A 13,058-nucleotide genomic window follows, 5' to 3' on the forward strand; every position below is an offset into this window, starting at 1 on the left:
ACGAAGTCCTCTCCCTGGGCCACTCAACAGAAAAGTCTCCCCCCTTCCCCCTGCCCTGCAGACCCCAGGGTCAGCGGCTGCCCCTGTCCACTGCCCCACGGCCGCCCGGGTTATCAGCAGTCGCGTCCTTGCCCCGCGGAGCCTCACTTCGTTGTCGGCGTCTGGGAGGGTGAGGTCCTGCTGAGTCACAGGTTCCATGGGACGGGCCAGGAGCGGGTCCCCTTCCAGGCTGGCCTCCCCGCTGTCTGCCCTCTTCATGGGAGTGGCACCGGGCGGCGGCTGCCCAAACTTGATGTTCTTGCCCAACTGCCGCTGGAGAGAAACACAAGACAGACGAGCTGAGGCGGTGAGGCAGCTCGCAGGAACCGCAGCCAGGGTCCCCGCGTGTCTGGTTGGCCTGAGGCACGCTCTGCGCACGGCTGCTCTCCAAACACTGCGCCAGTGACCGCCAGGCAGCCCTACAGTAAGCGAGTGCGTCTCCAGCCTCGGTTCCCTTCCTCTCCCGCCTTCCAGCCGCGAGCTCTTTGCACCCAGCCACCCTCTTTCATGGAGATGTCACTTCCCCAGGGGGCAGAAAGCCCCGTTTCTGGATCAAAAGTTGGGATACGTGTTAGGACAAAACATTTTTGATTGACCTCAAAATCAATTTATAGGAAAGGTCTGTTAAAAATATAAAAATTGTATAGAAAATGGTTCCATGAAATGCAGGGACCCCTGGGGGAAATCCAGACCCTAGTGGCTGCAATGGGGGAACTGCCAGCCCCTTTTGGACACATTCCCCCGGAATAGATATGCTTGGGCCACCTCCCTCACCAGCTTGAACGCCATGTTCGGGCCACAGTGGGTATCACTGCCAGGGCCAGCGCCTCTTTCCAGGGTCAATGCTGAAGCCCTGGGAGGGGCAGAATCCTGTCCTGCTACCAGGACCTCTGCTTTGCCCTCGCTGTGGCTGCCCACTGTGAACCAGGGGCCCGCAGACACCACGTGGGGAAGGGGCAGAGAAGTCGGCAGGAGGAAAGCACTGAGGAGGCTGCATTCCAGTGGGAGTGGCTCATCCGGTGGGGAGAAGGGGTGGGAAATCAGGGGGTGCAAATCAGGAAGAAAAATAGTAAGTTTGTGGAATTAGAGAAAAGCCAGATTAGAAAAGGAAATATGTTCCCGGAAGAAAAACAAAAACAATAGCTAAAGAAAGGGCAACATATTTAAGGGGCCGTGGCAGAGAAAACGAACGGCGTTCAGGAAGAAAAGGCCGTGAGCATGGCGGTCTGGGCGACCATGGCATCGAGGGTACTGTGCAGACCACTTACTGCCTTCGTCTAGAGCAGGGTTTCAACCCCGGCACCTGACCTTCTGGGCCGGTAATTCTTTGTTGTGGGGAGCTGTCCTATGCACGATGGGCTGTTTAGCAGCACCCATGGCCTCTGGACACCAGATGCCAGTGGCAAGCCCTCTTTCCCCAGCAGAGGCAACCAACATTGTCTCCAGATGCTGTCCCATGTCCCCTGGGGGGTAAAACCGCCTCCGGCTGAGAACTGCTGCTCTAGAGCTAGTACTTGGGTTTCAGAGTCCTCTTATGCCTCAAAAAGAGAGAGAAAGAGGAGGTGATCTGATTTTTATCTTTAACTGGGTTAATATTTAATCCCACAGAGCTGCAAAGAACCTTAGCAATCATACAGTCCAACCCCTCACTCTGCAAACAAATCAGCGGTCCAGAGGGGGAAGTGACTGGCCCCAGCTTATGGAAAGAATGAGTGGCCCCAAAGGAATTTGAATCTAGGTCTTCAAAAACCGCTTTCAGTGTGATTTTCGTTGCACGCCACTGGCTCTTATAAACTTGACATCGGGCTTCCTTCTCACAGGGGCAAGAATAAAAACACGAAGCAGCATTTTTATACCTGACTGAAGTTTCCTGGCGGAGAAGCCCTCAAAGGGAATGCCCCTCCTCCCTCTGTACTCAGGGTACCAAACCCACCCACCGCTGCCCAGCTCCCCCTTAGCCTTGCATGATGTGTGGTGAGATTGCAGAGACATGAGTGAGATGAGCCTAAGACTCCCCCCGGCCCCCCACACTCCCTCCCCGCACCCCAGCATGCCAAATCAGGCGCACAGGAAGACAGGACATGTGTGTGACCTGAGCCTGGCTCCCCAACCCACAGGAAGGCGCACATATCGAAGCCTGAGGCCAGCCAATGATACAGCCTGAGCAGTCTGAAAGGGTTTCGGGGAGGAGAAGGCTGAAAAGGGTGTCTTCCAAAAACAAGTTTAGCAGGAAGCGGCAGCGAGTATCCACTCTGAGCAGATCAATTCGCAGGCACATTCGAACAGCCGATGGAATCAGACAGAGAGACACGGTGTTAACAGTCACGGCCGTCTCACTCTGCTGCCCGGTGGGAAAGGGCTGGGAACTGGGCAGAAGAGGAGGGAAGGGTTCCTGTGTGCGGGGGTCCTGGCCCAGCCCTGGGTTCACCCTCTGTCCCTCCTCTAGGAGTGTTGGCCAAGACTGCAAAGGGTTCCAAACCCTGAGACACACACCTCCAGCTGCCAGGCTCTGCCGTCCACTCGGGCTCCTGGAGGAGGACATGAGGGGACTCCTGTTCACAATGGAAAGAATACTTCTGCAACCAGCTCGCAAGGAGAACCTGGCCTAACACTATAGTGCATTTCGTAGGGATTTTTGCCACCATCACAAAAAGGAAGGAATGTGACGATATTTTACTACCTTGGCGCCCCTTTTAGAAACTGGTGTTGGTCCACCTGATCCTTAGGGGACAGAAAAGAACATGGCAAAATGGAATCACCGTCTCCCATGGGATGGCTACCAATGGGAAAGGAAGGAGAAAATGGAAATCAAACCCAACCAAAGGCGAGTAAGAACAGGACAGAGAAATAAGGACCATGGGACAAAGCTTGGAAAGGGACAGAGCAGTGTTAAGAAAAGAAGTGGGAGGTTAGAGAAAAGAGGCCAACAGAGAGGAGGGTGCAGGGTCCGAGGAAATGCATGGAGAGGAGCGTTGAGGGCCTAGGAAAAGCTGCACGCCTGACTGCAGGCACCAGCTGAGGCTGGGGTGTGTGTGTGAGTGTGTGCGTGTCGGGGGGCGGGGAGGATGCAGATATCAAAGGGTTGATACGTCACCGACATGCTCATCCTGCCAGAAGAAACACATGCTGTTGCCTTTGTGAACAATGTGCATCTCCGTAAAGCAGCTGATTCAAATTCCCTCCAGAGAAAATGAGTGCAGGCTGGTGGCTAGGGGGCCTAGGAGGAGGCAGTGGGGTTGGAGGAGGGGGAGGACTCAGGTCATCAAAGAAATGATGGCCACAGTTTAGGAATAGGGCAAACCTCTCTGCCCAGACCAAGGGTTGTCTCTTCACAGACACTCCCTGCAGCTGTCAGACATGACACCTACGGCCAGGCAGGACTTAGGGCCCAAGGCCAGGCAGGACTTGGGGCCAAGGCCATGGTGGCTGATCCTCAGGCTCTCGAGGTGAAGGCTCCTGCACCTGCACACTCCCCCTTCGCTGCAGTCCTGCTCCAAATGCTTCCTTCAGCTGACTGGACGGAGACGGGCTGTCACCACGCTCGGCGTCTTGTTGACAATGCAAACGGGACTGCTAACCCTACCTGGCAATCTTAGGTGTGCTGTGAACTGAATACAGGGATAAGTGCGGCTTTTGTGTGTGTGTGACTATTTCTGCCCACTATTCAGGCATTGTTACAGAGAAACTGACATAAGCAATCACTGAAAAACGGACTGCTACGGCGAGCCTGCCCTTATGTTACAGGGGAAGAAACGACCACCACTCCCTCCACCTTCCCACCCCCTGGCCTCCCCAATACCCATGGATCCTTATACAGCCTGCGATCATAGCCAGAGGGGAGAGGGGAAAGCTGTGCCTATCCCGTGAGTCCATGCTGCGTGTGGCTATGAATGCTGTTACTGTTGAGCCTGGAATGTGAGCGAAAAGGGACTATATTTTATTCACTCAAACTGGGCCATTTTGTTGTAATATGGAATGCTGGAGAATGATGCTATAGGAATGCACATCCATATTGATGAGGCTCTTCTCATGGTGTGGGAATTCCAAGCATGTCCTATCCTGCAGCTCGCCCATTGTGCCAGTGTTTAGAGTCCCCCGATTTCTCATTCTCCAGACCATGTCTGCAAGAATAAAGTGGAGGAAAAATGAAGTTGCTGTCTTCTTGAGTGAACTATGGATACTCCCACAGTTAAAACAAGCTAAAAAAAAAAAAAAAGAAGGGAAAAAAAAGAGAAAGCATACAGATTTAAAGACGCCTGCTCCATGAAGAAGTGGCTAAGAGCAGGTGTTTATTCCTTGCGTCCTCAATAGGTGTCAAAATCCTCAAGCAAATGACACTTTGGCATTTTTCCGTGAAACCCAGCTCAGCAGGAGACAGTAGCTACTGAGGATGGAGGTTTTCCCTCCAGAGCTAAGTAGCTTGTGGACGAATGGGCCCAAGCATTTCTGACAAAGGAGTGGTATAATTCTACAAACTGTCTGCAGGCTGCGACTGTGGTGTTCCGGAGGTTTATCATTAGTTGGTAGATACTTCACAGCCCGGTCTGATCTAAGATATGCAGGTACCTCTCTCATCTGTGCTCTGGCAGCGGCAAGAAGGAAACAAGGACACTGTAGTCCAAATGCAAGGAAGGGCAGAGCTGACAAGGCCACTCCGTGCTACACCAGAGGAACAGTGACTCAATCGGTCACCACATACGTTTGTGCAGGTGGCCCATTTACTCTATTCAGAAAAGTGTAGGCTGGTGTCTGCTGGATTCAGTCGTTCCGTACTCAGTAGAGATACCAACTGGCCCCGGTGCCACATAGGACAGTTTTAGCTGAGATGATGACATGTGGCCACTAGAGGGCAACCTTTCCAAATGCATTCATTTACAGGCACGGTTCTGGGGGTTTCTAAGGGCTGGGAAGTTTCTTAAGCCAGAGAAAAATGTGTTTTCTTTTGTCTTAAATGGCATTCCAGGAAAAATCTAATTTCAAAAGAATGTCTTAATAATGGAGGCTAATGAGCTTGCCAAGACATTTACTGTCAAATAGGTTTATCCATTACTCGTCTCTCTCTCTTTAAAATAAACATACGCAGATACACAAAGACAATTTCAGACATTAAAAAAAACCATTCATGCCTCTGACATAACTAAACACCCTCATTCCATGCTGGAGCCTATGAAGGGCGGTCTTTTATGCTGCTTAGTAAGCATCAATGCCAGCATAACATTGTCATGAAAAAATGCAAAGCATTCATGCAACTTAAAACAGTTAACTACTATTTCTACGACTTACCAGGAACATACTGCTTAGTCGACTGAAAAATAAAGCACAGTCTTTTGGGGGTGATACAGTTACATCTTATGTCACTCCAAAAATTACATTTCCTATGACAATGGTCCCCATTTCCCTCTTCGAAGAGCAAAGCCCTTTATTTTATTTTATTTTATTTTTTAAATATAACTATAGAGCTGTAAGGAAGCTCATGATTCCATACAACAGAAGCAAAATTAGGAAAACCTCCTATGAGTAGCTATCATCAAAAGAGAGCACACGAATTATCTAGTTATTTTACTTACATTTTCTCTTCCTGTTTAATTAATAGAATTGTGGCTTCGGGGAAGTTGGTTGTTTTACATTTTATTAATTGTGAGATCAGATTCTTTAAAATTGTGCCTAACAGGATGAATAGGCAGTCACACATTGCACTGAGTTTCCACATTTTCAATACTGTAGAATCCCATATCATTTACAACTCCAAGTCCACTTCTTGGCGTGGCAGTGGCAGGTGCTATAATGTACTAAGTGAACTACTATCTAAGTTTAAAGAACTCATAAAACACAGCTGTTTTGTGGACTGGAATCTGTAAGTCACTCCTTTTAGAAAGCAGATATGATAAGCCAGGGGTTCAGAGAGCACAGCCAGCAAGAGCCAAGAATGTAGCCTGGTTAGGAAGTGGCGGAACCTGGAGGCAGTGCCCAGGTTAGCTCTGGGGCAGGACGATGGCCTTGGGCAGTAGGAATAAGGACCTGGGCGCGTTGGGCGCGGTGCCAGGGTGTGGGCTCTTGCCCTGCTTGCCATATGCTGCATTCGGCTGAGAGTGTGTGGGGAATATGTGACCAAACTCTGATCACAACATACGTAGCTAATGTTCAGTAGAAACAAGAACATTTCAAGAAAACAGAAAATTTGAGTATAATGCTTCATCTTGTCAGCAGCTACTCAAGCCAGCTGTTCCCTTTTTTCTTTTTTTTTTACTCACTCACTCACTCTTGCAGACTTACAGACAGAGGGAAACCAGCACACCAGAGTCCCCTGTTCGTGATCTGGATCGCCTCCAGGCACCCTGTCTCAGAGAAGTGCCTGCTTAGGCACTTCTGTCAGGCGAGTGAATTCTCCCCAGCAATCAGGCAAACCTACACAGTCAGATCCCAGGTGTCTTCACTCCCTTGCTTTTCCCGGAGTCCCCATGAGCGGAATCACTTTTGGTGAAGAATTATTTTATTATACAGTTGACCCTTGAACAATGCAGGGGTTAGGGGTGCCAACCCCCATGCAACTGAACATCCACACGTAACTTCTGACTTTCCCAAAACGTAACTACTTATAGCCTACTCTTGACCAGAAGCCTTACCAGTCACAAACTGATTATCAACACACATTTGTATGTTGTATTATATACTGTATTCTTACAATAAAGGAATCTAGAGAAAAGAGATATTATTAAGAAAATCATAAGAGAAATACATTTACAGTATTTATTGAAAAAAAATCTGTGCATAAGTGGACCCGCGCTGTTCAAACCCTCACCGTTAAAGGGTCAACTGCACTTCCATGATTAAGGAGTTACCACCTGAGTTAATTTTATGTAGGAAAACTGCCCAGCTCTGCAGCTGAACAGGGGTGGGGTGGGATGGGGTGCCCTAAGAGCTTCCCGGTATTCCTCTGAGGCCCGGTGGCTCCGGGGAGCCAGATTTATGCGCACAACAGAGTAAGAGGCTCAGCATTCCCGCTCCAAGCAGGGAGGCTTGGAGAGTGAACACTTGCCGTGCAAACCATCCACAGACAGCCAGCCCTGAACTTGGGGATTATGGCCAACACTTCACGGTTAATGACTCCTCCCATCCGAGTCATGCAGCTTCTCTGGGGTACCTGTCCTCGTAATGCCCACTCAACACGGAGGGAACAGTCTGAGAGAACAGGAGAGGGGGGTGTTATGAAGGTGGGTACAACGTTGACAACGTACCTCTCACAGGGGACAGGAGGCTTAGAGAACTGACTCCACTTACAAAAAAAAAAAAAAAAAAAAAAAGGCGAAAATTCTCCCCAGGAGCTCCCGCGGGACCTCCCCATCCATCACTCAGGGCTAAGCTGGCATCTCCCCACTCCCTCCACAGCCAGGCCCTCCTGCAGCTCTAACCTTCCAGTCTCAAGCTGTCTTACCTGAAGAGTTTTGACTTTGCCCAGGATGTTGTCCTGTGACATTGCTTGAACTGTCTGCTCACTTTCTGCTCCCCCATCAGGGATAAAAATACTGTCATGGGAAAACGCCCGGGATCCCATAGAATAGTTGAAGGACCTGGAATGCAAATCATGTGCTTCGTTTTATTAGGATGATAAAATTTCTTTTGGCAACTAGTGTCCTGTTCCTCCTGATGCGGGGACTCCACCCACATCCCTGTCTCGCCCAGCTCTGTGTCCTTTTCTGCTATGGGTCAGCCAAGGAGCTGGGCAGACGGAGGGTCCCACAGGAATAAGGGAGCATGCCTGCAACACAGCAGCGTTCCAGGGCCGCTCACGGAGAACGCAGGCAGCTCTGTATTTGTCGAGGCCCCGGCAGAAGGCACTGCCGAAACCTTAACAGGAGGGGCCTTCCCCTGAGGAGCCATCACTATTGGTTCTACCCCAGCAGATCCTGTCAACCAGCACTTTTTAAGTAAGATTCAGATCTAGAAGAAGAGACACGCATTTCTTTCTTTTAGATTACAATAAAATTAGAAGACAGCTCTATACATCTAAACCAGTGGTTCTCAACCTTCCTAATGCGCGACCCTTTAATACAGTTCCTCATGTGGTGGTGACCCCCAACCATAAAATTATTTTTGTTGCTACTTCATAACTGTAACTTTGCTACTGTTATGAATCATAATGTAAATATCTGATATGCAGGATGTATTTTCATTGTTACAAATTGAAAATAATTAAAGCATAGTGATTTATCACAAAAACAATATGTAATTATATATGTGTTTTCCGATGGTCTTAGGTGACCCCTGTGAAAGGGTCGTTCGACCCCCAAAGGGGTCGCGACCCACAGGTTGAGAACCGCTGATCTAAACCAAGGACTAGAATTGCTGATAGGGTCTACACAGGGATAAAGAATCTCTCTCGCAACTGCCTAAAAATTAAGAGACAGGGGAGAGAATGTGGACGGGAGAATCCTGATGGGCCTCCTGCACTGATCAGCTTACAGGAGACAGGTGGCCAACAAGAAACACTTCAGGTGAAGGCTTGGGGTTCAAGAAGTCCGGACTTCTACCTGACAGGGAAGTAGAGGCAGGGCGACCTGTAGGAACAGGAAGCAGCAAAAGCCAACTGCTCTTCCTTGATCTGGGAAACAAACTTATTTCTGGGGAATCCACATCCAGGCCCGTTCACAGGGCAGGCAGAATCGCATACCCTTCAGGAGGCAAGGCAGGCATCTTCCATGCCCCCCAGGGTGACAGAATGCCCCTCCCTTCCCTCCACCCCTCCCCAGAAAGGGGCCCATTGGAGGTTGTATCAGGGACCAAGTGCCAAATGCAGTGGGCAGGGTCCCAACCAAGGGTAGACCTAGTTGGGCAGACGGAGCACCAAATCTAATTTGCCAAACCACAGGCAGCATGGTGAGAAGGCATATGAGGCTAAGAAACAAAAGACCTGGATGTGAGCCTCCTGGCTATGTAACAAGGATGAGGTCCGGAAAGGCGAAGAGAGAGAGACTTGATCAAGATAGAGCTGAAACAGAACTCAGGCTCCTCACTCACAGCTGACGGGGGCTTCCATTTGAACACAGTGTTCATAGATGTCTGGATGTCTTTGGGAGCAAAGATGCTATGTGAACAACAGCTGCTGGACCATGACAAGACAGTAATGCTATAAGAGTCCCAGTTCACCCACAACTGCAAATCTTATACAAAATAAGGTAAACCGATTTTATTGCTTAAACACCAAATCTGTTAATAGCAAATAGGATTCCAGCATCCATGAATTTTTTTCATATTTACATAATACTGAGACTATTTTACTGTGGTAAAATACAATATACAGAACATAAAATTTACCATTTTAATTATTTTTTAAAATGTCCTTTGGTTGATCTCTTACCCGCCACCCCCCTGCCAACCCCCAACCCTCCCCGGCCTTCCTGCCATTTTAATTATTTTTAAGTGTACAGTTTAGTACCATTAAGTACATTCATATTGTTATTCAACTATCACGACCATCCGTCATCCTAAACTGAAACGCCCATCCATACTCATTCAACAATAACTCTTCATTCTCCCTTCCTCCAGCCCCTGATAACCTTTATTCTCCTTTCTATCTCTATGAAATTAGACTCTCCCATGTACCTCATATAAGTGGAATCATATAATATTTGTGCTTTTGTGTCTCGTTTATTTCACTTAGCATAATAGCCTCAGGGTTCATCCATGTTATAGCATGTGTCAGAATTTCATTCCTTTCTAAGGCTGAATAATTCTGGGATATATATATATATACACATATACATACATATACACACATATCTATATATCAAATTTTGTTTATGCATGTACATTTGAGTTGTTTCTACCTTTTGGATATTGTGAACAATGCTGCTGTGAACACTGATGTTTTAATCAAGATTTTAAAAAATGTATGAATGAAGCATTATGACACATAACTATGTGTAGACAAGGCTGAAAGAGGAGGTAGGTGTTCCATAAGTCATTTCACACCAAAGGCTTGATATCACTTCCATATCCTCTACCCACATTAAACAGTCACTGTCTATAGAGATTAGTAGAGACTATGGGACAAAAGAAGAAAAAGGAGGAGGAGGAGGAGGAGGAGGCGGAGAAGGAGATTGAGGAGGAAGAGAAAGAAGAAGAGAAGAGAGGTGGCAGGAGGTGGAGGAAAATGAGAAGAGTAAAAGAAGAGGGGGAGAATCCTTCGTGTCTGCCTAAAATCCTGGGAAATTCTGAAATGCAGAACTAGTACTTGAAAAGCTGACTGGGTGTCTGATTCTCAGAGCAGCAGCCCCTGGGTTCCATCACCACCCCTCCGCCACAGGAGGCTTAAACACCAGGAACAGGACCTACTGACTGGAGAACAGAGGCTTCTAAATCTAAGAGACGGAGTTGTATTAACACTAAGACAACTTGGAGTGGCTTAGGGGGTCCCACATCTGGGTACATTTAAGCCCTCGCACCTAAGTCAATATGGCTTTGGAAGGACAGGAGAAAAGAGACGCTGCTGTTTCTCCCGTCCTCCACCTCCTCCTCTTTTACTTCCCCAGAGATTGCAGAACTGTCATAATTCTACCTAGAAGCTATAAGAAAGCGTCTTAAAAATCAATAATACAGTACTTATGGGCACACTTTGGCAGCACACAGACCAAAACACAGGGTTGTTTGAAGGACCTAAAAGTTGTGAGAGATCCCAGGAAACCCAGCCGAGGCCCGGATGGGCTATCCCACTCTGCTCTAACGCACAGACATTATTATGCTAATGATCATGCCAAACCAGTGGTCGGCACACCAAGGCTCTCTCAAGCCACATGAGGCTCTTCGGCCCCCTGAGTGTGGCTCTTTCACAAAATACTATGTGCGGGCGCGCACGTACAATGCGACGGAAACTTCGTGGCCCATGCGCAGAAGTCGGTTTTGGGGCTGGGCGAGTTTATTTTGAAGAAGAGGTGTTAGAAGAAGTGGGGGTACGTTCGCTGAGGTCGACCCCTCAGATTGGGGACGTTTTTAGCAAAGGCCAGCTTAGGAGTCCCCTAATTAAGTTAATAACAATGCACCTACCTATATAGTTTAAGTTTAAAAAATTTGGCTCTCAAAAGAAATTTCAATCGTTGTACTGTTGATATTTGGCTCTGTTGACTAATGAGTTTGCTGAACACTGTGCCACACGCAACATAAAGTTCAGACTCTTTAAGCTTTTATTTTCATTATTATTTTCTATGTTGAAAGCATTTAAGACTTACAAAAACACTGCAAGTGTAGCGTGAGGAACTTTTGTTTTCCTAGCCCAAGCTGCTGGCATGAGCCGGATAGGCAGTGGTGGCTCATACACGGGAAGATGTGAGAAACCGCAGGGAAAAGTGGAGGAATCTCTGAGGGCAACTGAAGGGCCAGTGAGTGTATCATTGGTCCTGTTGTCTTGGCTTTACCCTGAGCCGACTGTAACATGATTGACATCTATAGATGATCTTCAACTGAGGTCCTCTCCAATTCTGCTCTCTAAACGAGTTCATCTTAAAGCAGTTAACTTGCCAGCTCAGAAACCTCCATTGGTTCCCTGTTGCCCAAGCCCTACCAGATGAAGCTCCATGGTGGCTCACCCTTTCAGGCTCTTCATAGTGGGGCTCTAGCCTACTCTGGGCAGGCCAGTTTCCTTACCTGTAAAGGGGGATGACAGAGGTCCTACCTCATCGATTTTTTAGGACTTAAATGAATTCTGATATGTAAAGCACTTAGAACAGTGTAAAAGCTTACATGTTACCCATTATTATCAAATGTCACCCTGCTTCAACCCTCACCACTCAGTTCCCCAATATCCTCTCTGGGCTCTATCAGGGACAGCCCAAGGCCAGTCTCTCAGTTCAGGTCCTACACCCGCTTCAAGGTCTGGCTCAAGCGTATCAACTCCATACAACCTTTTCTGCTTCCCTGGAAGAAAGGGATCGCTTCTGTCCCCCAGAGCCCCATGCATGTTATTTCTTGCTGTTTCATGTTATGGTTACTATAATCATGCCTTAAATGAGAGGGAAAATAAAAGTGCTCTGCATACTGTAAAGTGCTACGCAGATGTGACTCTAACAATAATGGCATCATCGTATCTCCACCACACTAGGAGCTGCATGAGGGCAGGGATCACATGTATGATCTTTCTTTCCCCCAAAATCCTTTATACAATAAAATTTGTGATGAGTAAATGATTAATTGCAGGGAGCGGCTATAGGGTTAAGCCTCGGACTGACCTGTTGGCAAAGCCACAAAACAAGTCCCAGCATAGAGGGCACAGCCCTCTTAGCATAATTAGGCTTGACCTTATGAGCTCCCTAGATCTTATCTGGGTAGCTAATGGGCTGTGGGAGATGCAGCAAGTGCTGCCAAAACAAGTGAAACTCACAAGAGCATTGTAACTATGGTGACCACTACCTTGTTTACCTCTGGCTATAAAATAAAGGCTCAGCTTGCCTCTGGATCTCTCTCTGTGGCCTCAACCAGGCACAGGAGGATCCACCTACCCAGCTTATTCTTTTTGTCTGTCTTTTCTTTAATCCTTCGCCGCACCCGGTCAGGCTCACCAAAGCCTTGGCTGAGCTGGCCCGGCACAATTAATATTGTAGGGTAGTTAGTTTATCAGACGGGTTTCTCCCACTGAGAGGTCACTGAGGGGATGCAAAGCTTGATGCAAACATGTTGATAGGAGGACGGGACTATTTTGAGATCATCAGTATATTTCAGGTAGGGCAGGCCTATATAGGAGGCCATTGTGAAGCCAAGGGATGGGCAATTCAGGAGGATGTTCAGCATCTTTTCTTAAAAGGTTTCTTCTGAGCTTTGAGTCTATTTCAGGTAGGACAGGCCTATATAGGAGGCCATTGTGGAAACCTCCGAGAAGCCAAGGGATGGGCAATTCAGGAGGATGTTCAGCATCTCTTTTTAAAAGGTTTCTTCTGAGCCTTCTTTTCAACCCAAACCAGGAAACCGCTCCAGGCTTTGCTTCCCACCTCCTATTTAAAACCTCCCTCTCACCCAGTTTTCCTGCTTCCATT

General features: G+C 47.9%; 1 protein-coding gene across 1 annotated transcript in view; it reads right to left on the reverse strand.

The window, feature by feature from the left end:
- KIAA1211 (KIAA1211 ortholog) overlaps window positions 1-7,603 on the reverse strand; it is a 32,518-nt gene extending 24,915 nt beyond the window's left edge. The window contains exons 1-2 of the mRNA XM_015560077.1: window positions 7,472-7,603; window positions 148-312 (exon numbers count right to left, since the gene is read on the reverse strand). Coding sequence (XP_015415563.1) covers window positions 148-312; window positions 7,472-7,591 — 285 coding nt within the window. The 5' untranslated portion in view covers window positions 7,592-7,603. The remainder of the gene's footprint in view (window positions 1-147; window positions 313-7,471) is intronic.
- Between the last annotated feature and the right edge of the window lie 5,455 nt (window positions 7,604-13,058).

Source organism: Myotis davidii, unplaced genomic scaffold (genome assembly GCF_000327345.1).
Source record: "Myotis davidii unplaced genomic scaffold, ASM32734v1 scaffold173, whole genome shotgun sequence".
Classification (NCBI taxonomy): Eukaryota; Metazoa; Chordata; class Mammalia; order Chiroptera; family Vespertilionidae; genus Myotis; species Myotis davidii.